General features: G+C 38.2%; 1 protein-coding gene across 1 annotated transcript in view; it reads right to left on the bottom strand.

Annotated features, from left to right (window-relative positions):
* Positions 1 to 24,818, bottom strand: part of LOC104406640 (protein MMS22-like) — a 31,396-nt gene that overhangs the window by 5,059 nt on the left and 1,519 nt on the right. Inside the window, exons 2-11 of the mRNA XM_010015689.1 lie at positions 23,978 to 24,153; positions 21,338 to 21,488; positions 16,653 to 16,795; positions 15,747 to 15,889; positions 15,433 to 15,592; positions 13,563 to 13,732; positions 5,492 to 5,703; positions 3,310 to 3,476; positions 1,895 to 1,991; positions 542 to 709 (exon numbers count right to left, since the gene is read on the bottom strand). Of these exons, the coding sequence (XP_010013991.1) occupies positions 542 to 709; positions 1,895 to 1,991; positions 3,310 to 3,476; positions 5,492 to 5,703; positions 13,563 to 13,732; positions 15,433 to 15,592; positions 15,747 to 15,889; positions 16,653 to 16,795; positions 21,338 to 21,488; positions 23,978 to 24,153 (1,587 nt within the window). The remainder of the gene's footprint in view (positions 1 to 541; positions 710 to 1,894; positions 1,992 to 3,309; positions 3,477 to 5,491; positions 5,704 to 13,562; positions 13,733 to 15,432; positions 15,593 to 15,746; positions 15,890 to 16,652; positions 16,796 to 21,337; positions 21,489 to 23,977; positions 24,154 to 24,818) is intronic.

Genomic DNA, 24,818 nt, shown 5'->3' with positions numbered 1-24,818 from the left:
AAGTGTGAGCCTGCTGTGCCAGTTGGTGAGAGAAGGCCAGCCTTTCCTGGATGACCACAACTCTAGTATGTTTGTAGTATGACAGAACTCTTGAAATTAAGCTATGGGTTTTTCTTTTCCAAACATAGAATCATAGAATCATAGAATAGTTAGGGTTGGAAAGGACCTTAAGATCATCATCCAAGCTGATTATACTGTAATTTTACATAAGAACCATAAAGTCCTCCAAAACAGGGACTGACAGGAAAATTCTTTGGGGCAGGAATTCCTTAGTCTGTTTTGCAACATACAGTACAGTAAGCAGTGGCAACCTGGCTTCCCAGAAATTCTACTTGTCTTATAAACCCTTGTATCAAAACATCTCTGAAATATTTAGCAAATACAGATGGCTTAAAACCATGAAAGGCCTGGGTGAAGTGAGATCTCTGGCTGAATGAACTTGAAAAATCACTCATTTTTGAGTATCTGTGCTGCTAACACTGCTTGCTTTCAAGAGAATAAACCTCTACTGCTCATTGTCAAAGAAAAATAGAAATCAAACCTCTGTGCAGTATTTCTTCCAAGACCTTGTTTGTGCTCCGAATCCTTCAGAGACTGTGTGATTGTGGGAATCAGGCTGGTAACTAATGTCTGATCCAAGACCGCCACTGTTTCTAGTATGCTGAAAACCCGGTGATCATACACAGCAGTATAGTCCTGGATAAACTGCCTGAGGGGGACACAGAGGCATTTAATGCAAGGTCAAAACTAGATGCAGAGAACATGCCAAGAACAACTGAAGAGTCTAATCAGAACAAGCAATCTGGCTGGGTGGCAATTTTCATATTGTTACACTGAAATACTCTACATGGAATACTTTCTTTAAACAAAGCCATGCTTTTGAAGGCTAATGCTAAAAATCCCACACATTTATTTTCAAGCAAATTGGCAGACTTTGCTGCTGTTTCTCCAGGGCTGCCTTTTTCCAGAGCACTGCACTTTATTTTGTAATGTGTCTGAATGCACAACTAAGCCATGTGTTATTTAATAAAAAATAATAATTAAAAAAGTAAAAGACCAGCAGAACAAAAGATCTAAATTCAAGTCTGCAGAAATTATTTCTTCTTATTATAAGAAATTATTGGCATTTCTTATATAGCTCCACTGGATCTTAAGCAGGGGAGATCACTGGATGGATGGATGGAAGTGCACCCATTTGTCTTCCCAAGGGTGTGAGGTTTTTAAAGATCACAGATTACATTCAAATCAGAAGACAGACCCTAGGGATGACACATCCCATTAAAGTGATACATCCTGTACAGACTGGCATGCCCACAAACAGCCGTCCTTCCTTCAGTGAGTCCCTCTGGAGCTTTCATCTAGCCATGACCCAGTGCAGCACCAGTGTTTGTTTAGGTTTGCTTAATGTCTTTGGGCCTCAGCTCATGCAGCTCTTCTGCTGCATCCACATGAGAAACAGGATTTATTTTGCAATAGTGTGGAATAAGTATAGTTTACATTACAATAATATATTATTTATTGGTCACAAAATCAAATAATAAAAAATTAAAACAAAAGCTACACTTAATATGCGAGGATTTTTATCTCCATTATACACATGTCACATCAGCATTCAGGAAGAGATTTTCCTATTGCAGCAGCATCACACCTCTACTATGTACCTTTCCACACTGTACCTGATCCATAAGAAAGCAGATATGTTTCTCTCTTCTACTTTTTTGCTCTGGCTTTTTGGCCAAGCTGTGTTTAAAAGCAGTGCCAAAAGTAGCGTTATTTAAATACCATAAACAAGTGACAATGCAGTATGTTGAGGATAATTAGCTATTTTAAAAACATGTTTGCTGTCAATTGGCTTGCGGGAGTCTCACTGCCAATTGGCATATTTTCTGGTTACCTAAATACAGAAGTCAGCTGGGTGGCACGCTCTCCTCCTGACCCCGCTTGGCAGCCTTCTACCATGTACTGTACAATGTCGGTAGATAGTTTTTTAACTGTAAAAGAAAAATCACAAGATTCACACAGAGCTCTTGAACTGACCATCTGGAGAATGTCTTTCATGAAGACTACAATTTTCAAATGAGAGGAAAAAAAAGGGGTTTATCTTACTTTGATGCAAGGGAAATGACTGTGAGAGCAGTTAGTTAGATGGGCTATAAAGAACAGAATGAATCACAGATTTATGCAAAAGTCTTATTTTCACCACCATTATCCTTTAAACATACAGATTTTTAAGTACACTATGGCCTCTTTAAGTGAAAGCAAAGAGACACCACTTGGTGGAAATAGAGATTTTATTTAAATTTCAGTTCTGTTTGTATTATTTAACCATTCCTATTTGAATGGAAGAAAAGTAGTCATGGCATTATATCCTGCCCAAAGCTATAGAGACCTACTCCTTACTTTCAGTGGTGGGTGTTGTTCTGAAATCTACCCTACCTCTTTTTTATTAAGGGGAAAAAAAACCCTAAAACTCCACTATTTTCTTCCCCTTGTTTCCAAATAATTATTCAAGTTGCAAGATGCATTCAGCTCATTCTGCTCCACAGCACATTGCAAAGAAAGTACTCTCAGCTTCAGGCAGATATGGCTGCGACGGCAAAAGGGGGAAGAAAGGGGTGTGATGATTCAGCTCATTTCCTAAGCATATCTTGTCCTTGAAACTTTCACAGACCAGGATCAAAAAGTACTTTATTAAACAAAATTCCCAGGAGAAGTCAGAGGTGAATCCCCATTTTGCTTAATGCCCCTGCTGGCAGCAAGAAGTGGAAATTCTGAGCTTAGGCACACATGCACATCCATTATACAACTGTGGGGTGAACAGAGTGCTGCATCTTTTAAGAAACTAAAAATAAAGATCACACTACCAAACAAAGCACGCTAAAAGAAGAAAGAAGACTCAAAGATGCCTTCAGAGAGCAACAAGCTACTTTTAATCCATTTATGATGCCTCTACGGGGAGAACATATGCTAATCTTATTTGGTCTCAAACCTTTAGGTATAAGAAAATTTCCACAGTTACTAAGTCTGGAAGAAATGAGATGATGGGAAGTATGGGGAAAACGGAAATGCTCTTCAGACTCTTTACAAGTTGATCATTAGAGAGCAAAAAGAGGTAGGACTTCTCTGCCTCTTGGAGACAGGCATTCCAGCCAGGTCAGCTAATGAAAAAACAAAGCTTGTCCAGTTTATCTGGTCAAAGTATCTCATTCACGTCATCTAAGAGTCTTAAACACTGGTATGAAAGATGCTCAGTGGTTCAAAAATCTTACAGGTGTGCAGGGATGTAATTAAAGCAAACAAGCAGCTCACCTTGTACCTCGTTAACCAATACCATGCATTTCAACACGGCCGGGAGAACTAAGTCAATGTCACATAGCTCAATGCTCTGGGTTCTCTGAAGTACGTCGAGAATGAAGGCAAGAACTGAGGCCAAGCGAGGAGGTGGAGCGTTACCTTTGAACTGCAAGTAGTTTTCACTGGGAAGACAAAGCAAACCAGAACAAAGGCGATAGTTCGTTATTTCCATTCAATGCAAGCAGCATATACCTTACAGTATCTTTATCTAATGACATCTTTGCCTTAGTCTTAGCAATGACTCCCAATTTATGAGTGGACAGTGATGCCTTCTGACTCTTCTGTTGACAGGGAAGTGAGAAATAACAGCTATCAATCAATTATACTTACAAAGCCAAATGAAACTGCAAAAGTTAAAACAGAAAAGCTTCATAAAATAGTTGAATAAAGGGAAGAATCAAGATTCTAATACCCTAAAACAACATCCAAAATACAACTGTTGTTCAATTACTTTATTTAGTTTTAGTTTAGTGCTTTTGTCAACTCACAACCCAACTTGTGGTAACAGCTCTGCTGTTATACTGGTACTGTTACTTTATTTTTGTCAACAGTATGTTGTAGCAGGACAGCCAATGTTTGCTTTTGCTCCTCCAGAATTAACACAGTCATCTCTGGTATAAAATTTGTCACAAAGATAAAAGGTAACCTGTCAATCTGCAATGAGCAAATTTTGACTTCATGCATATTAAGTGTTCCAATCTGAACAGCTTGATTTGATATTTTTCTGCAAAAGGATACAAGAATCTGAACTACTGTTGGTTTGACATTACAGAATACAGAAATCTGAAGACAGTAAGCTTAAATTGAAACATTCAGGAGAGAAGAGTGCAGGTAAAAAGGACACAGCATTTACTCATCAGTTAGCAAGAGCACTCCCAACACCTTCAGACAACCTTTTTAGATACTGAATATTAGGTTCCACCAGCTACTCAAGCAAGGCACATGTTTACTGAGCAAAGCATCAATCAAAAACCACCATCCTTGTTAAACATAAGGAGTGCTTCTACAGCTTTCAGGGATCTGAGTATTTCACTGCACAGCTTCAGAGCACTGGTATAACTTGACAAATGAAAGTTGTAACACTTATGTATTTTTATATATGGCTAGTGAACAACCTGTGTATTTACATATAGACCTAGTGGGTGCCTCCTGACCACCCCAGTTTGTAAATCAGAGTGCTGCTCAGTTCTAAGATTCTTCCCACGTCACTAAGGAACATTTAATGTCTTACAAATCACCAAGTGCCATTACAGTTTCAGAACTTTCTTTCCACTCTCAGTCTTAAAATCCACACATGCACGCACACGTTCAAACCAACTTTATTAAGATGATGAAGTTTGAGTGTTCATAGCTTAAAAAGACATCAGAACTAAGACTGCAAAATCTTAGTTCATTCCCTTGATATGGGATAATGGAGGCTTTACTTACAGGATTGCCTGTCATATTTGCTTAAGATCAACACTGAAATTCTTTTAACCAACATGTAATACAGACTTTTCAATAAACAAAAATACAATTACCTTGGATAAAAGCAACCACGTTATATCTGAGGGGGTTTAATTCCTCTCCCAACATAGACAAAAAGTACAGCTTGTTCCCTATTCTGCATTATAGAAAACAAGCATCAGCCTCTCAGCAGCAGGGAATCAGCATGTAGAGCTGCTGTTGACATCGTGTGAGCAGTGACAGCGCAGTGAACAAGCACTGTCTCCCTGCCTTTACATCTTCCTCTTCGTTCCCACACACCAAATCTTCCATTTCAATTTTCCAACTGTAAGCACTGCACCTCTGTGACCCTAAATACAGCCTGAGACACAAACACATGATGATGTCTATTGGAGTGTAACTTTTCTAGAAAAATACTTGCTTTTCACGTGGTCCCATGTGATATTTTTTCTTTTAGTCCAGGACCTTTATCCTCAATGACACTCTCACTGGTCTCCAGATCTTCCAAATTTTACTTTCCTGATGTATACACGTTGTCTTTCCTTTGCTCTCTGCCCAGAAACTTGGAAGCCTTTCCCACTGCCAAACTAGCAGTTAACTTGGAAGAAAACAGTGGCATTCCCTTTCTCCTGAGCAATTTGTGAAATCTGAATAAGTGATGGGTTTTTTTTTTTACTTCACTGGTCCTTACTTTATGACATGCAGAGTGGTCTTCCGTAGACGGAGCATCTGGGGAGCTGTAATGGAGCTGCATAAAGCAGTCAGCATTGGATGCTGGTTGGCTCCAAGCACAGATGGAGAAGAAGGGAGAAATCGTCCAAAATATTGCTGAATAATGCTGCCAAGCAGTTGATTTAAATAGGCACCCTGTGTTTGGGAATGGCAACATATAAAGGACAGGCCCTGCAGAAGAAAATGTCAGAAAGTGAGAAATTAAATAAATACATTTTTAACAATACTTTTGAATAAGTCTTTAAAAACTGTGAGCTAAATACACACTCTGTAAACTGCTGCACACAAGCATCAGTAATTTGCTGCAGATATGATGGTCTACAAATGAAGAGAGGGCCAGGGCAAGGCTTGCAAAGAAGACAAAAATCTTCTACTAGACCAATTAATATATTGAAAGAAAAGCTCTGGGACACGGAAACTCCCCTTCAAATTTGAAATAAAACCTTGGCTTTTCAGACCTGAGAAACCGTCTCTGTGCCCAAGAGTTCCTAATTTCTTTTTTAACTCTGTACATGTCTAAAAAAGTACATTAGTCAAGTCAGATTTATGAAGGGAGAGAGAGAATACCTCACCTGTTTGTAAAGCACTGTAGGAAATCTTTGTAGGAACAACATAGCAGAAAAATGAGCACTTAGAATCATGGTCTGACAAGAAAATTTTTGCTCATAGTGTGAATGAATTGGAGTAAATTGGGCACCATTTATAAGGGATTTAGAGGTTTATTTAAAAATCTGTTTAAGGCAAGCCTAAATCTGCAGTCATTTATTCAATATAAGCTATATTGATCCAGAGAGAAATCTATAATGAAAGTGCTTGCCCAGAAAGTGCCTAGGTGAACACTACCCATAGTTATTACACATATACACAGTAGATCTCTGAAAAGAGTATTCTTGTTACTGGTACGAGTTGCTGTGAAAGAAAGTTAAGAGTTTCCTTCCCTTTCCTTTGACTGCTGAAAGAAAGAAGAACAAATCACTAAGAAAAAATAAAAATCTCCAGTGATCTCCTATCATAAGGGTCACAGTCAGCGGCACAAACAGAAGCCTCTTGAGAATTCAGTTCTCACAGTAGCTTTGTCCAACAAAAATAATGGCATAAAAGAAGTTCAAGCACAGAGTTCCCTAGGCAGCAACTTCAAGAGTACTTCAAACTTCCACTAGCATTGCAATTCAGACTCCAGTTTTGGTAGGAGGAGTACCTGCCTGAATGTTGATGCTTGCTGGGGTAAGCTAATGCCCCTAATGAAGGAATGAACAGTTCACAAGCTGCTTTTGTTCCCCAGCTACTGACAAGGAGTATTTCTGTTGCTTTTCACATAGGAGGCCCTCCCCAAAGAGATTTCCATCTACACCTGTCTGCATGAACATGACAGAACAATTCTTTCAGAAAAAAAGCAGGCTGAGCCGTAGCTAAGGGTCTTCCTGGCACCTCCTTGAAATGGGGAATTCCCACTTTTGGTTCCACAGTAAATCAACACAGGAAACGTGAGATTTCAAGAAATGAGGTGCTTCAGGACATGCCTGAAGACTTGCTGTAAGTGGCCCTCTTGAACGCAGACACCTTCGGTTAGGGTTTAACTTCACGTAATTCTAGAGAGCTCCTGGGTAATTCTGGTGAGTCCTGATGGTAAAAGCCACACTTCCTGAACAGGGGCTTTAACAGTTCAGTTCTCTTTCCATTTTGTGTACATGCAGCAAAATTTTGTAGGAAAAAGCAGCTGCTACTATATCAGAATTCTTAAAACCACTGCTTGGCAAGTAGGCTCAGACTGTTATAGATGACAGATTATTTAGTATCTAAGGCTGTTTGGTGTTTTCAGCAAGATGTTGCAGCAGGCATGAAGAAGAGTTGTTGCCTGTGCTTTCTCTAGTACAGCTCTTACACAGAAAACATTCCTTGGTCCCAAAATCAGAGCTGGCACTCTTTAGACTGTTCTAACACTACAAGAAGGAAAAAAAAAAAAGCTGGAAGAAAGGAAAGTGTATTAATCTGTCTGATAAAAGGGACACAAAGAACATCACAACCTTCCAGAGGACACCTGTAAGAACACATGAAGAACGTAACACCTATGAAGAACTAACTGAAATGAGACAGTTCTTCAAATTGAGGAACAACAAATGCTACAGAGTGTCAAGAAAATAAGGAAGAAATCAGATACTATTAAATAATAAGAGTTACTACTTTTAAGAAATTATCCCAATGACCCTTAATAAGTGCAATAAATAGCAAAAAATATTAGAATTTAGATTATCTGAAGGAACACTGACTAATTTTTGCAGATCTTCTCATAGATGAGAATTTAAGATGGAGCAACAAACCTACCCTGACAATTTGTAAAAGCATTTTCATTTTCTGAGTTGAAGTATCTGATTCTAATTTTTGGGGGTGTGGGATGGGGGGAGATGTAATATGAAAAAGAAGGAAAGGATTAAATGAAAATTAAAACAAACAAAAACCCACCACCAACAAAACAACACACTGCCAAAAGCATTACTGAGAGATACTATTCTTGACTAGAGAGTTAAAAAAGGACGTAAGTTAACTAGTGATGTTTTTTCTTTAGTTACCTGATGAGGTTTGAGAGAGCTCTTGAAATCCCTTAAGGAGAGCTGTTAGCTTAAAAAACATTTAAAAAGAAAACACCTTTTTCCTGTAACCTAATCTTTTCTTTAGGAAGGATTCTAGGTTCCTTTTTGATGGATCAGGCAGAGATGCTGCCTCTCAAAAAAGGTGTAATTTTTAGAACTACATAGTAATAACAAAATTCTCACTTGAAGAAGGATCCTCATAATTTTTTCTTAATGAAAATTACAAGATTAGCACTAACAGCTTCCAAGACACAAATTCAGTTCTTTCTTCCAGCGATAAAAATTGCCTTCCTTTTTATTGGGAGCCAGAAAAACACCCCCAAGCAAAAAAATCCTTCTCTTCTACACAGCAGAAAAATCCACACATCAGTCCTCACACAGGAAGGGCACACCTACAGCATCAAAGATCTTCAGGGAAGAATCGTCACACATTTGACCCTGATGCTCCTACTGTCCCCTAAAAGTTTCCAGAAAAGAACCTGGATTTCTCTTGTGGACAAGAGGGCCCATTGACTTTAGCTCAACACCATGTTCTTTATTTTGGACTCCTTTTTCTTACAAAGTGCCAAGAGCAGCAGACCGGCACAAGGTTTGACAATGCCATATCCCCAGTGGCAGAAGGGATAAATTACCAACACTGCACAGCAGCTGCAAATCTCCGAGTACAATGGCAAAACATCGCAGGCAGCGCTGGCCAGGGATGTGATTACAAGGAAATAATGTGGAACTTTCTTCTTTTAAATCCCACCGGTAATTAACAGAGATGAAGGAAGCTACTGTTCATGTGAGAGAGAAAAGAAACACATGCTACTGGACTGCAATTCTGGACCAGAGATCTGAAATCAGTCACATCTGACCCCTAGGACAATCCCTACAAAGCAGATGGACTTTAAAGGCTTGATAGAGCCGCTCTCTTTTCCTTAACTGTGCTCTTTAACTATCTTCTGAGGTTAAGAAAGGAAGGAAAAAAAACCCCAAAGAATTTTTAAGGGGAGCAGAGGGGCATGACAACATCTGCTCCTCATTTTAGCAGAAAGGCAACTGATTCCTGTGTGTGTTCACTGCAGGAACCTTTTGTGGCCAGAGCTGCCTCTTTCTTCTGATTTATCTATATATCTGTAAATCACCTGTGGAGAGCGAAGAACCGATTAGTATGGATTACTGGAACTATTCACTGCAGAAATGCCAAGCTATCTAATGATGACTTGTAATATCAGTCCTGCTGTTGGAATAAATCTGCTGTTCGCCAATTAATGTTGTACAATTCCTATTAAACACATACTATAATTCACAAAATGTATTAATAAGCTTGCTCAAATATCGGACCACAGATGTGGCTCACAGGAGGGCTTTCAAGGTCTGATCTCTGACAAGTGCTGAGCCTGCACAGACCCATTAAAATCACTGGAAAATGTATGTGCCAAGCACTACTTGGAATTAAGCTCTTTCACCACTCTCCTGTATTTAGATAGCAATCAACCATCTGTATTTGGACAGGATTAATGCTGATAAATCAAGCAGGGTATCTTACCTTTCCCATCATTATGTATATCACGCTTATTCCATGCACCCACACCATATTCTGTAAGATATATTTAAACTACTATTTCTTCTCTAAAGTCAGTCAGTCCTGTATACCGCATCCATTCTTTTCCATATTACTGATAAATACATACTAAAATTCCTTCAAATAATTCCCAAAGAAATCCATCCAAGCGCAATCTCAATATGAAATTTCCCATGGTAGGCTGCAGCAATCCGCTATCACACAAATCAGCTCAACTTCTTTTTAGAGGGGCAAAATACCCAAGCGTAGATTTTACATGCCTCACTATCTCATATTTAAGAACACTTCCGTAAAATTATACAATGGAGGTTCATTCATTTTCTTGATGCTTTATATTCTGCATTCCACCATTTAAAAAATTCCGAGGACAATTGTGATATTATATCCCAACAAAATCTGTCTTAGGTCATCAAATATTATCTAAAACAGATGATGCAAGTGACAGAAATAATAGCCAGACAGTAACCCTTCAGGCAAGAAAAAAAATACTAGTTGAAAAGTTGCTAGAGCTAGGCTATTTTGACAAGGCAGAATCGGTGACTCAGTTTCAAGGAAACTTCTAGGTAAGCTCAGTGTACAGTGGAGAACAGCCCAGTTGCCCAAGAGCTGTCAAAAGGCACAGCTGTACAGCCCAAATTTGTATGTACAGTAGACACAAACATAACAAGTAAATACAGTCAGTGTGAACTGAGGAGAGAGAAATACAACGGCTGGTCTGAATTATTGCATTTTACAATCATTTGTGCTTGTTAATTAAACAAAATTTCAATTAAACAAAGCCTGTTAATTTTGAGCTATTAAAAATAAATGTCTATGTTTGGGGTGGTGAAGGAGGGTGAGACACAGTCATCAGTTTTGATGAATAGGGAAGGTAGTAATAAATGATGCTGTGGGGGAGGAGCTTCGTATGATGTGCTGAAAGATGAACAATCGTAGGGTGACAATTATAGGGTGTCGACTACAGGGTGATGAACAAGGGCGATGCCCTCTCACAGTACAGCACAAGGACAACATCACTGTCCTTGTTTTTCATCCTGGTGCCCAAGTTGTGTGGCCAGTTGCATTACCATTGCACAGGGTATGTGACTGTTTGGGGAATCTTTTTCTACACAAGTCAGGAATTCTACAGGATTTCATATGATCGCTGCATCAATGAATGTGTGAACTTAATTACCTGCTACTAAGACTGATTTCAAATCCTTTCAAAACCCACATAAAAGGATCAAATAAACCACATTAAGATTAGTTGCTAAAAGCTCTGGAAAGAGGGAAGTTTTTCAAACCACTGCTTGCAAAATGATGTTTTCTGAATATTTAAGGAGGTTTTCTTGGACAAAGGAGGAGCAGCCCATGCTGAAGGAGCTTAAGAAGGAGAATTCAGGACAAGAAAAGAAGATTGAGAAGGAGCCTGGAACTTTTCAGAAGGCTGGAAAAAGAGAAAAAAGAAAAGAAAAAAACCCAACAGAAAAGACCTCTGAGTAGAAATGCTACTCAAGGGTTTTTATGCTCTGACTATAAATAAAGAATCTGCATGTATAACAAAATATTTTCCATGGTATCCAAATTCCCATTTCTTTATTTTCATGTAACTGCCAAAGGATTAAGTTGTAAACTGGAGTATTAACAGGGACAGATCTATAGAACAATGTTTGTTTGTCTAACATTAGGGTGGGTGAATTAAGGCTTCTGCACTAAAACACCACTGCTCCACATCCACGAATGGGCACCAGACCCAGGGCAGCCACCCAAGGAGACTCTGATCACACATTTCACCATAGAATCATAGAATAGGGTTGGAAAGGACCTTAAGACCATCTAGTTCCAACCCCCTGCCATGGGCAGGGATGCCTCACACCAGACCATGTCACCCAAGGTTCTCTCCAGCCTGGCCTTGAATGCTGGCAGGGATGGAGCATTCACAACTTCCTTGGGCAACCCATTGCAGTGCCTCACCACCCTCACAGTAAAGAACTGCTTCCTTATATCTAAACTTCCCCTGTTTAAGTTTGAACCCATCATCCCTTGTCCTGTCACTACAGTCCCTGATGAAGAGCTGGTAGTCTAAATTAATCAAGGTGGGATTACTCCCAGAGGATGCGGACTATCTGCCTTTCCTCCCACCACATCTACATGCTTTCCCTCCCACATACAGTGTTTTATCACTTTTCTGGTTTGAGGTTCAGTTTTTTGTTTGTTCGTTTGTTTTGTGGGCTAGTTACTAGTTGAATCAGCTCACAATCTGCTATTCGCAGAATCATTAAAGCAAATTAAATGGGAATGCACATGGGGGTGAAAGGGAATGAATCTAGCCTTAAGCCAACTATGAAACGATAACCTGAGAAGCCAGAGAGAGCCTAGAATCCAGTCAATCTCAAAGGAGTTCAGAAGCAGTCCTAAGAGAATTTAAAATTGATACTAAAATATTTTCAAGTTGATTCTAAATCAGAATTTTTCCACTTCCCCAATGAAAAGGGAAGAAAGTATTCTGGAATGAAGCATTCTGCAGCTTTTAAAAATGTTGCAACTTTGTAAATACAAACAATTAATAAAATGTAGAAGTTCCATATTGAACAGGAAAAATAAAGTCGTCTTCTCTTTGTTTTCTCTCCCCCAAAGTGTTTGACAAATTAAAGACTGGCTTGTTTTCTATAAGCAGCATTTATCTAAAATAAACTATTTGGGCAGTAAGATCATCTGGCTTAGCTGGAAAGCACATAGACTATGCAGCAGACTGCTGAAGAATAGGGCAGTGAGGTCAGGAAGTCAGAGACTGACAAAGAAAACAGGAAACAAAGGTCCACAACACTTGGACTTCAAAACAGAGTGGTTTCATCTTAAAGCTACATCCGTATGTGCAGGCTACAGAGAAACAGTGCTCTCCAACTGAAATCCTAAATTAGCAAGCAGTCACACTCCGTAGTAATACCAGTGTCCAGATGGCCCTACATGTATATAGCTTCTGAAAATACCTACAGAGCAGCAAAGTCATATTTTGCACATCATTATATAATCATATTCACTTCCAGATGACATGCCATTGATCACAGTGCAACTTTTAAAGGAATAAATCCAAGGGATGTTTAGACTGTCACCCCTGCATTGTTTCACAATATAATCCTATAAAGTCATCAGTTAAGACTGAAATCAAATTGAAGACTAAGAGGGAATGGAAAATAGTAATCAAAGAAGACCCCAGGATTTACAAGGAAAAACATGTCATTTATTTAAAAAACGTATTCTTTTCTCTTCCTCACCAGCAGGATTTAGTCTTTTTCTACAGCATCAACAAGCCTGGCAGTTTCAAGAGTGACAGGTAAGTTGAGGGAAGAATAGGAGGAATAATGGGCAAAAAGGCTTTAGTCATGTAAGTGTAAGCAGCAGGAACTTGATTCAGCAAAAAATATTCTCAAACTATTAAGATAGAACAGTGTCATGACACACAGAGAAGTTCCTTTTGTTCCCAAGAGCAATGAAAAAAAGAGCAGCCATCTTTAATTATCTACAGTTAGCCAAGTCAAGGATGATTTAAAACATTTGTTTGCTCTGTCGTCTCAACAAGTGTCTTGCTACCTACTAAGATTATTTGATCCACTGTTTCAGAAATCTCTCACAACACCAGGTTGGCTAAAAGCTTTATGTATAAAGCGGTTAGACTGGCAGCTCCAGAGCGTACCAAAGCCTAGCTGCATGCAACAAGAGGAAAGGGTGGCATTTTTCCTTCCAATTCTACGAGAAGAAAAAGCTCCTCTTGCTACTTCTTTACATTCAGTCAACACTTGTTTTGATCAGGGAAAAAGAAAAGAAAACATCCTTTGCAACATGAATATTTTCCTGAAGATACATTCGTCTGCAGATAATAGAGTTCAGGTATTTACCTGAAGATAAAGAGGCAGGCTTTCCTGAATGGCAGACAGCAAAGCCACAGGCAGCTCTTTGTCCTGCTGGAGCACAGAATGTGGCAGCAGTAAGCAATCCACGATGCGGAACAAGAGTTGCTGTGCTTTGGAAGTAGCCAGTATTGGTGCCCAGAACTTTACCAGACAACCTGTTGGAAAATAAAATACAAAAAAATTGCAAGAAATCCCAAAGCAATTTAAGTCTCATGTACTCATTCCATGGGATTCCCTTAAAAAAACCCAGTCGAGATGACTCAAGTCCATTTACAGTTCAGCAAAATGAAAGTGCAAGACTCATTCAATTCAGTTCAAGTTGTTAGGCAAGTGAAGCTGCTTTAGGAAAACTACAGTAATGCTGAAGAAAGGACAGCCTCCCACATCCCTGCAGAAAAATTAACCATACTTGATACATAACACTACTGCAATCAGAACACATGCACTTAAAACATTTACCTTACTGTGTGCGTTCATCACATTTTTCAGAGTGACACTGCCTGTGCCTTCCCTTCACATTTATCTAACACTGTGGCCGTTATCAGCAGCTACTCACACAGCAATTCAATGGTAGGAAAACATGATATATCTTTCAAATTCTATTTAATGCATCTAATTCAGAAGACTAAAAAGAATGTGGGGCAGCCAACTCCTTTAAACCAGTATGGTCTCTCCAGACCTTTGTCACTCCTAGTTCACAAAATGAGAACTTCAAAGAGCATCTTTCTTGTTTTCAACATATTAACCTCTCATGTATATAACTCTGAGCCAGTTTTAAGATTTTCCTTTTGAGTTGCAAAAAAAAAAAAAAAGTAAAAAGATATTGATGTGTAAATAACCTAACTTTGAGAAATAACGTTATTGCACGTGAGATTTAATTTTTCTTGAGAAAATAACTATATATTACATGAGTGTTAATATTCAAAACACAGATTAAATAAAACAAGATTGCCATGTAGTAGTTCTCACAGACATCTTAACTTTATATTTAATTAGAAGCAAGAAAATGCTTGCTGGGTTGAAAATACAGGAGTATCCCAAAAAAATATGTTTAAGACTTTGAAAATAATGAAAGATCAAAAGTAGGCTGTTACAAGATATTATTTATCTATAAAAGTCATTCATTACCATCTCTAAAACCAACGCAAAACAACATTAATCTTGTGGAGTGAAAGAAAACACAATGATCAATCACAGAGAAAGAGAACAAGCACTTAACAATACTTCTAATAATGTTGTCAAAGCTTCCTGCTTTGAAGGAAATGTGCTCATTCCAGCTAAAAGTACTTCTTCTATTATCACTGCTGTGATGTGGGAGACAGTAGAAGACACAATCTGAACACAGGCAAGGGGTGTTTAGATTTGTTAAGTTTCTTGCTCTGTCCTTATAACTTTACAAGCCCACAGAAAGTGAAGAAGTGACTGAAATACACCTGATTGGTTTTTTTTCCTAAACCTTTTCCATGTTTTCTAAACTAAAAAGAAAGCCTGTCATAACAGACAGAAGCAATGCTTCACTGTCTTGCCATTGTTTCTGGTTTTAGGTAGGGTTTTTGTAAAACAGGTGGTTTTCAGTAGTAAAAGACATGAAAACATCTTACTTTTGAAAATATTGATTTGCAGGAGTAATTAAAAACAAAGCAACACAACAAAAACCACAAGGAGGTTAGACATCACGATAAAACCCAAAGAAAATCTGTGGAAGAAAATTAAATATCTAACTAACATCTCAGTGACTTTGCTTCTTTAAACCATTAAGATGGACAGTATATATATAGAAAAAATATAAAAAGGTCACATTTTATTGATTCCTTAAAGCTATTTCCTGAAAGAAAAGAGGTTGCAAAATAATTACCTATGATCCGATATGTAAGCTGCAGACCTTCTGGAGGTCCTTTTACCTTCAGATAAGGTTTTACATTCTTTAATACATCACCTAAATACTCCAGAGTCTTTGTTACCATGGCAGATTTCTCGGGGAGTGTCTGAAGGCTGCTATAAGTTCTACCAACAGCCTGAGAAAACAAAAACATTGAAGTAAATATAAATGAAACTACAACACTTCTCAAGAAGTTTGTGTGATTAACTTCTTTTTGTACATGAAAAAATCTGATATATAGTTCCTTTTCACTAAAATTGTCCTGTGAAGCTAGCAGAGATGTACAGTACCTTAATGAATTGGACAAGAGCATTTTTAGGGTCTTGCTTGAAAACTGACTCTTCAACATGAGCCTTTGAAAGAATGTTTTGTACTTCTGAGAGTCTGAAGATCAGTCTTGTCATTTCAGTCAGCTGCTCCATATAGGCTTTGCCTGGTTGTTACAAGAGAGCACAGCAGTAAATATAGTGTACAGGTATGCTTTCCAATTTATTTTAGTCCCAAAATAATAAAATCAAACATGCTTTCAAAATGTCTAAAATACAAGGATTCTGCAACAGACTGCACCTCTCTAGACAAAGAACGTGTGTCCAAACTAGTTATTTTTCTAATACAGTTATAAGAGAATTAATAGTTTTAAGTATGGATAACAAAGTCTTTAATTTCACTGATGGTTTTCTTCAAAATCTACAAACTGTGTATGAAAAACAGTCGCTGGAAGATGTTTTCTACAGATAAATAGCACTGCAGTGTTTTATAGAAGTGATGAAGTATTGCTCTAAGAAAGCAAAATATCCAATACAAAAAAGGGAAGAATTAATTGCAACTGATTTTTTTTTCCTTGTTTTTTCTTTTAGGGCATTCACAGCATGATTTCTGACTATTTACTTCAGATTTTCACTTTTTTCAGAGCAGTTTCTCCATGGGGGGAAAATAGCTTGTCTCCTTGGGAGCAAGTTTTTGTTCTTTGCTTCCAAGGAAACAAGCTCTTTTATCTTTGTTTGTGATAAATTTGTCATATGCAGAGCAGGCAAACTATCAATAAATAGCACAAGCGGCGAAAAGAAACACATTTTGTAATTAGGTAAAAGTAAAGGAATACAAACAAAAATACATTTTGTAATTAGCTGAAAATGTTTGCCAGTTTTGCAATATAGAATCGTTACTGCAAACATTAGGGAAATGTGAACACTTACCAACTGTTCGCTCAGCATCTGTCTTGGCCAGCATACCACTTGGTTGATCTATGAACATTTGCAAAACGCATCGAAACCAAGAACGTACTGTCAAAGCTTCATAGGATGTATATCCCATGCTAGAAAAAGCTTCACACAGTGCACTGCATGGGTAGAAGAGGAAGAAAAAGGTAGAGATCTAACAAAAGTATGCAAAAAAGTGCCAAAGTGGCTCATTCTGCTGTAGACGTACAGAAACAGGGCACAGAAACAATTAGAAATAAAGCAACAGGAAGGCCAGCTGGCATTCCTTTTGTGTACTCTACAGACTTTGCTCACAATATCCTGATGCCTAAATACAGAGAACACAATAAATTTGGTAATGCCACACATGGCAATATGTAATATACACACATGTACATAGTTTTTTGCTATATAAAACGGGAAAAATTCATACAATGGGAAATGCTTATTCTAACAATGGGTAATTTGACAGTATGATCTAAACTGTCAACGTACAGTGCTGGAAATGATTATCTGAATAAAGCCAGAACTTCATATTGACACTGCTTAAGCTGCTCCAGTCTTTCAGACAAATCTAGCTCAGGCGCCCCATCCTACGCCGAAGTCTGCTTATTTCTAACCACATAAAAGATGGAGAAGAGAAGGTCTGCTTTAGCAAATAAAGCAATATGTCATCTTAGAAACAGATCAAAAAGGGAAACATAAAAAAGTACCTTGGAGACAAGAAAGTAAACCACTACACTTGATGTACACGTAGAGAGGTATGCATTTTTATATGTATTCACATACAAGCATATATATATAGAGATATATATACATACACATTCCCACATGCAGTAAGCTTCCTGTATATACTTGCAGTCAAACACTCACGGCCAGGTGTCAGGCTGGAGTCAACGGCACAATCAACACTCAGTGCACAATCCCTGAACTCTACTGTTCAGTATTCCCAAAGCTTTACTTGCCTTACCACCATGAGCAGCTGCTGTGATCACCTTCTCCCAAGCATACCAGCCCCACATCATTAATTCTGCTGAAACCCCTTGCTAATGGACAGCAGGCCTGTTCTGCACCCCAATTCCCGTTCCTATCGGACAAGCTCCGTGTGTGTTTCAGGTCGGTGAAATTTCCTCCAAATAGTTACACCTTTTTATGTGAGAGATCTCCTCTCTGGTCAGTCCTAAGTGCTTCAACTTTAATGAAAAATGCTTGTGCTCTTTTTCTTGATATATGTGCATACAAATCTACTTATTTTCTACTGAATTTTCACTCATGCTTGCAACAGAGAGTCAGCACAGGTCCAGATGGGAACCAAACTAGATTCTGTTTCTCACATTAATAAAGTTTTTCATTCTGTTTCATTTAGTTAAAACCAATGTCAACTGTATATTTTGACTGTACATCCCTGCTGAGGTACTGTGGACAAAATAAATAGAGAGACCAAATGCAAGCAAATAAAATATAAAAAAATCAAAATCAAATTCCAGCACCAAAAGAGAAAAAACCAGGATGCCTATGGACTTAATGCTCTTTGCAGGAACATATAAACAATTCCAGCCTTATGTAATCTTGATGTACACAGCTAGTCTACTTGTCCTCAAAGGCTCACAAAACCACTTCCTGCTGTAGTTTCAACTGTTGTTTCTCTTGCTTACTGGTAGGTAAGCCACTCAGGCACCTCCCTACAACTAGAGAACAATATGCTCCTAATCCTTAAGAGAGGAAAGAACAACAACTACCTGCCAGAAGCACGGCAAGTGGTCCTTTTAAACCAGTGAGCTTATACAAATGCCTAAAGTTAGTTTAGACAGGTTATAATACTATCACACGTCACACAACACAGATCTGGAGAGGAACTTTTAGGCATAACTGCAAAAGAAATGGCAAAGCTTGTGCACATATTCCCAGAGCTTGCAGGGTATGTAACAGCATCAGCAACCAAATAATCCTTTTACTTTTCTACTGAGAATGTTTGATGTGAAAATTATCAGAGCGCAGTAACAATGAAGTCTTAAGATCCCAGCACTTAGATACTTTGATAACTTTTTGCTCTACGACTGCCTAAGGTAAAGTAGTACATGAATCATGCCACGAAAATTTGCCGTCTTATTAGCATATAATAAAATGACAGTGTTTGAAGTGTGATACCTCTGTATAATTCTACCAAAAAAAGCCTTATTTTAGGTACTTATTGCCCTTTCATGAGGAAACCTGAGCACCTTACAGCTCTGCTAATGAGGTAGGAACACACTTTTGCCTTGTCTCAGATATTTCAGTTTTTATCTCATTGGCCTTGAGGCAACTGGGGAAAGAGAAAATTCTCCTTGGTGCTGGACAATCACAACCTCAACAGCTTAGGGACAAAAATATTTGCCTGCGTGTGAGTGCTTTCTGCCCCATGCTTCCAGCAGGAAGGACAGTCAGAAAAGGGAGTGAGAACATATGAGAGAGAACCAGAAAGAGTGAGAACATACACATATAAGCAAAAGACAAATATCCTCGACTATGGAGTCATGATTTCTCCTGGTATTTCTCTCAGCATGGGTCCAGGAACCTGACACAGAATCGTAGAATCAACTAGGCTGAAAAAGACCTTTAAGATCACATTTTCAGTTACTCCATGGCACAACCTGCCAGAAGAGGGCAAGGTGCTCTTATTCCCTTCTGTGGCGTTATTTGGAAACAAAGGTTTGAATTTCCTCGGGGTACAAGACCCACTTAACCTGGGTTTTCCAAATCCTGCACAAGTACTCTAACTTCTCAAGTAATGTACCCCCAGAGAGCTATCTTCAATACTAACAGCAGTTTTACATGAAATTATGGCAGCAGAGCTGTATGAGGAACTCGGTACTAGCTACATGTGTGTACTACTCTGCACGTGCTAATGTGATCATGCCCAAACACCTGAGAACAGGGATGTTTTAGCCGTGGTTCCAAACATAGTAAATGTTACCTCAGCCAGCATAGCAATGTATCTGTGGATACATATGTAAGAGTATGTCAGGTGCTTAATCAATGTTGCTAATGAATACTTTAGTAACTGCTTTTTACTTGAGTGTTTGCTGGGGGAATTGGTAATTAGCCTTAAGCACCTAAATTATACCAAAATTCCAGTTTAGGCACGAAAATGTTTTTCTTGATCTCACCTGAAGAGCAACAAAATTCAAACTGTAAATGGATATTTATGTGTTTAACTTATTTCATTCAGCACATGCTAAGTACCTGCAACCTTGCATGAAACTCACCCTGCAAAAGATCATACAAGAGAAATATGGCAAATCAGAGGACTGAACACTCCTGAGTTCCAAACTGATACATGAGCAACTAAATTTAATCTTTTAACATCTCCCTGTGAGAAGGCCATAGCCTCATCTTTGCCCATCACTTTACTACATCCTGATTTACAGCTTTGCTCCTTAGTACAATACGTACCCTAAAAATGTGCAATATTTTTCACTTTCAAATACAGCCCGACATATAAACACTGTTTCTCTCTGATCTCTCACCTCCCCTGCTTCCAGAGCCTGATTCAGAAGTAGGGTGAGGGGAAAAAATAACAAACCCAACCACCACAACCACAATCCATCTATCTTAGGTTCACAGAGGCCCACTTAGAGCAAATAAAGTTTCTCAGGTATATAAAATTCTGACTGGACAGTATCCTGGGCAAACTGCTGTAGTTGACTGAAGCAGAAGCTTGCACAGAAGCGTTGGACAGAATAGACTACTTGATCTCGAGACTCCCTTCCAACCTAGACAATCCTTTGAGTCTGAAAATTCAACATTGGCATGTAAAATGCAGGAATGTGATACATTCTCTAAACCTATTATTTAATTTAAAGCATCCATTTAGCAGGTCTCAAAAACCTGAGCTACATGAATATTACTACGCACTCAGAAAGAGTTCCAAGCTTGTCAAAAAGAAAGCTTTAATGCATGCATTTCTGCCCAACTCATCCTCCTTGGCTTCCTGCAGAAGTTCTTCGGTTTGAAGAAGCCAAGATATTTAAGCACTGAATACTTACTATATAGCATCTTCAGATTTCTGTGACAATGCTTTCTTGACTTTTTATGAGAAGATTTAAGTTTTTGTGTTAAGTGTAACCAACACAGAAAAAACAAGTCCAATGCTTTAAATTTAGCAAGCACAACTTCAAGCACAGCCAGGGCAGGAGGAGGCTGCTGCCTTGCCACACTGTAACAACTTTGCCCAAGCATAGCAACAATAGAAGGAGTGGATAACTATAACTATGCAAATTAAAAATAGGTTATGGTTTCAACCATTTCTCTTAGAGGCATTACTTCAATGCTCTTCATGGAAGTACCCCTCTGAAGATACTGCCTGGGTCCCCATTTTCTAAATCTGTTAGTACCAACATTGTCTCCATTGGGAAAAAAATAAGTGCTTTGCTATATAAAAGACAAATAACTTTTCCAAAATACTTGCCCATCTTCCTGACAAATTTTGAGTATTTTTAAACATAAAAACCCAAACAAAACACCCAACCCAAACAGCACCCACTACTCCCTGTGAAACTTCCCAGATGATTTCAAGCATCCTAGAACTTAAGGAGATGCAAAGAACCTGGACCATCTTAATGAAACACTATTGTTTGAAGCAACATTTTCTACAAGCCTAATAAAGGTACTGGAAGGAAGAATGAGTAGTGGCAATTTTTCACCTGTTTTGAATTAGGTGACTTAGATATCTTGACACCAGCTGAGGCCACACCATGTCATCCCATCCAAACAGCTGCATCATTGATAGAATGGGCTGTGGCTGGAGATCTGATAGGGCTTTGCTGGGTATATCCAAAGCTAAGAGGGTAAAACCTGATTTTAAAGAAAGAAAAACATGGCACCATGTTAACAGTTTCTCAGTACATCCCTGTTCCCCTGACAAGCATCTAAAATTAATTACAGTTAAGAATGCGCAGTCTGGAAGTACCAGAAATCTCAATTAAAACTGGGCAACTCTTCTAACAGACAGTGTTTGTACACACGTTAAAATGTAGTCTCTGTCCCAAGGAGTCTGTAAGTCAACATGACACGCTGAATACAACAGAGGGAAAGTGGATCCAAACATACACAATTTTAAGTATCTTCATGAAACCACAGGTTATAAATCCTGAAGACATAGCTCTACCACCGATGCAATAAAAAACAGGTTTTAAAAACTCGCTGTTTTTGTCTTTTTGGCTTCCCTTTCTTGCCTCCATCCAGCATTTCTTCCCTTGTACATACAAGTATTACTGTGCTTTACAAGGTTGAGTTTTATTTATTTGCTTTGTTGTTTTCATACACTTCTCAAAGTGAAGAACTATATCTGGAAAGAATTCACTCAGTAAAAGCTGGTACCTGTCCTATTTTTAGAACAGACTTTCATGTATCAGAAGTCACTGTGCAAATAGAGTACTATGGACAAGCTTATTCTTGAAAAAAGGATCTTCATATAGCAGTTGCAGATCTAGAAACTGGGACAGCACTTTGCGAAGAGTTTTTGTTGATTTTGCTGTTTCTATTAACTCTACTGTGGAATCTGTATCTATCACCACCAGAATAAAAGAAACAGCATATTCTTTATGCTACAAACGATAAATGTATTTAAACTCAAGAAGAAAATGTGATCTGAAATGCTGAGCAGTTATTAGCTTATAGGAAATGAGAGGCGTCAAATGAGTCAGGAAAACTGACTTTGGAGGGCAATGAAATAAAGGAGCTCAACTAGTTCCCACATTCTCCAATTCAAGTTAAATATAAATGTAATATTAATTTATTAAAATAACGATTTCTAAAATTGCATGCATTAGGAAGCTGACTCTGAATTAGACAGAAATACTGGTTTTCAGAAACAATAGTGAAGCTATTTTTATTAATAGTATAGGGACAGACTACCTTAAGCTATGAAGGGCTTCACATTTCCTTATGTGCCTCAGAATAAAAAAAGCCGTACAGAGTCCCCAGTCTGCCTCAGGTGAGGAAGCAATTTGTGCCAGCCTCCTTCCAGATTATCACATTGTTTCTGCAGCATCGGCCATAACATGGGTAGGGGAGAAATAGGAGACAGAAATGATAATGTGAGTCCCAGGCTATTTGCCTGGCAGGGGGAGCAGGAGAGCTGCGACAGCTGCTCTCTCCTCTGGGCTGCAACCTCTAAGGCAAGAAGCTCATACAGCATGGGAAGGGTTTGCCTTCCTCTGTAGTACTGCCTAACACATCTCTATAAAGAAGGTCACAACTGCACTCCCCTGCTTCTAAGTGGAGTTTATAATAGGTTGTTCTTCTTGCTGTTTCACTGTGCTAATATAAAATAAAAAGATATGACACTGTAGGAAATGAATGAAAGTTTTGACATTAACAACCTCTTCCTTTGATTTGTATTGCTGTTTCCCATACATGCTTCACCAGTGTGAGACCACTACTGTTGCACGCTGCCTCCTTCATTAATGTTACCTACTAACTACTGCAGAGCTACTTCAAATGAAGAGTCTTGCCACTTTTCTATTACTAACTCAGTACTTCTGAGCTTGTAACTTCACTTAATTTATATCATGATGGGAAAAAATACTATATATTTCACTTCTCTAAATTTTAGTTAAATGGATACCAGATTTCACTGTAACGACAGAATACAATGCTAGCCACTGAAGCTGAAGATCAAACAAGTATTTCTTTCTATTCACTACCATGCTGACACATTGCACGTGGAGTTCATATAGACATGGAATATTGTACTTCAAGATTAAAACCCTCCAGTGTAAAGCAAGATAAATAATTAAAATTAATTATAAACTATTTTTATGACCATGACCCTAAGGGTTTAGCAATAAAAAAAAAACAAAAAACAAAACGAAACAAACACAAACAACCTTTTAAAAATAATCTTAAAATATAAAACACTATTTTAAAAAAATTAGTTCGAGTCACAACCATAATGAATAGTTCAACACAAAATTTCCAGCTTCAACAAAAAGTTGTAAATTCTAGATATAGAGAAAGAAGTTATTCTCATTTATATTGTATAATGTTTGCAATGCTGATTATAAGCCTGTGACTACTAGTGAAAAAGAAGTCAGGCTTAAATAACTTTAAACCCCTTTGGAGTTCTCAATCTGCTTGCATTCTATTAAGTAACTCACAATTTCAATATTCCTTCTTGTAAAAATATTTAGCATAGAATTTAGCATAGAATTACTTTTTGCATTTCTGCAAATTTAAGTTACTACATGGAAGTAGAAATATCCCAAAATACAAAATCCTTGAAAGTTTGTGATCCAGAAATAGACCAAGTCCAGTAAGTCATAGGGAGGGTCAATACTAACCTGCAGCTGTATCTGCAAGCTGTGGGGAAGGTGGCATCTGTGACATTCTCTGAAAGAAATTTCTCCAGAGAGCACTGGCAACAGCAAGGTGGTGCTCTTTAGCCACTAATGGAATCTGTGCGTCTGGGGCCGTGGTCCCTGGTTGAAGTGCCTGGCTTAAACGTTTGTGCACACTCCTATGGAGAAACAAAAACAATGTTTACGTTCAATAAACGAAAAATTCACATCTTTTAAAAACGTATTTACAACTACTTTAAACTGCAGGGCCCGAGAACTGAAGGATCATTTTGTGCAATTAAAACCTTTATGCAAAGAAATTATGCATACCAGTTATTTGATGGATGAATGATGGCATATTAAGCACCATAAAGTTAATGTTAATTACTAATGTCAACCATTAATTATATGCTTTTTAATATGTCAGATCAAAATGAGAAATAGGCAGCTTTAAACTGAGTATCTGCATTTTGCAACTGCTAGCATGACAAGCAAGTCTGCTCACAATCCAAAGCCAGATGCTTTCTTAAAATTTTTGTCAGTAGTGCTTTCAGGATGCGGTTGTGTCCAGCAAATAGAGGCAAATGATTCTGATCAATTGTGCAGCTTCTTTCTGAAATCTATTTCTCATTTATAAAACCTCACTAGGTATGAGTTTAGATAAGAGAAAAGATTCATTTTATCCCGATCTGCTGCAGACAATTAGGTTTGACAGCAGTGCCCACAGCTTTGTTAGTACAGTAAGGACAAAAGTTACCACTACACATAACTCCCATCTCTTCCTGAGACAATGTGGCATGAATTCAATAATGCACTCAATTTTCTGTGATTCTCCTAGTACCAT

Source organism: Nestor notabilis, unplaced genomic scaffold (genome assembly GCF_000696875.1).
Source record: "Nestor notabilis isolate BGI_N333 unplaced genomic scaffold, ASM69687v1 scaffold11435, whole genome shotgun sequence".
Taxonomy (NCBI): Eukaryota; Metazoa; Chordata; class Aves; order Psittaciformes; family Psittacidae; genus Nestor; species Nestor notabilis.
This window is presented reverse-complemented; position numbering and strand designations above follow the sequence as displayed.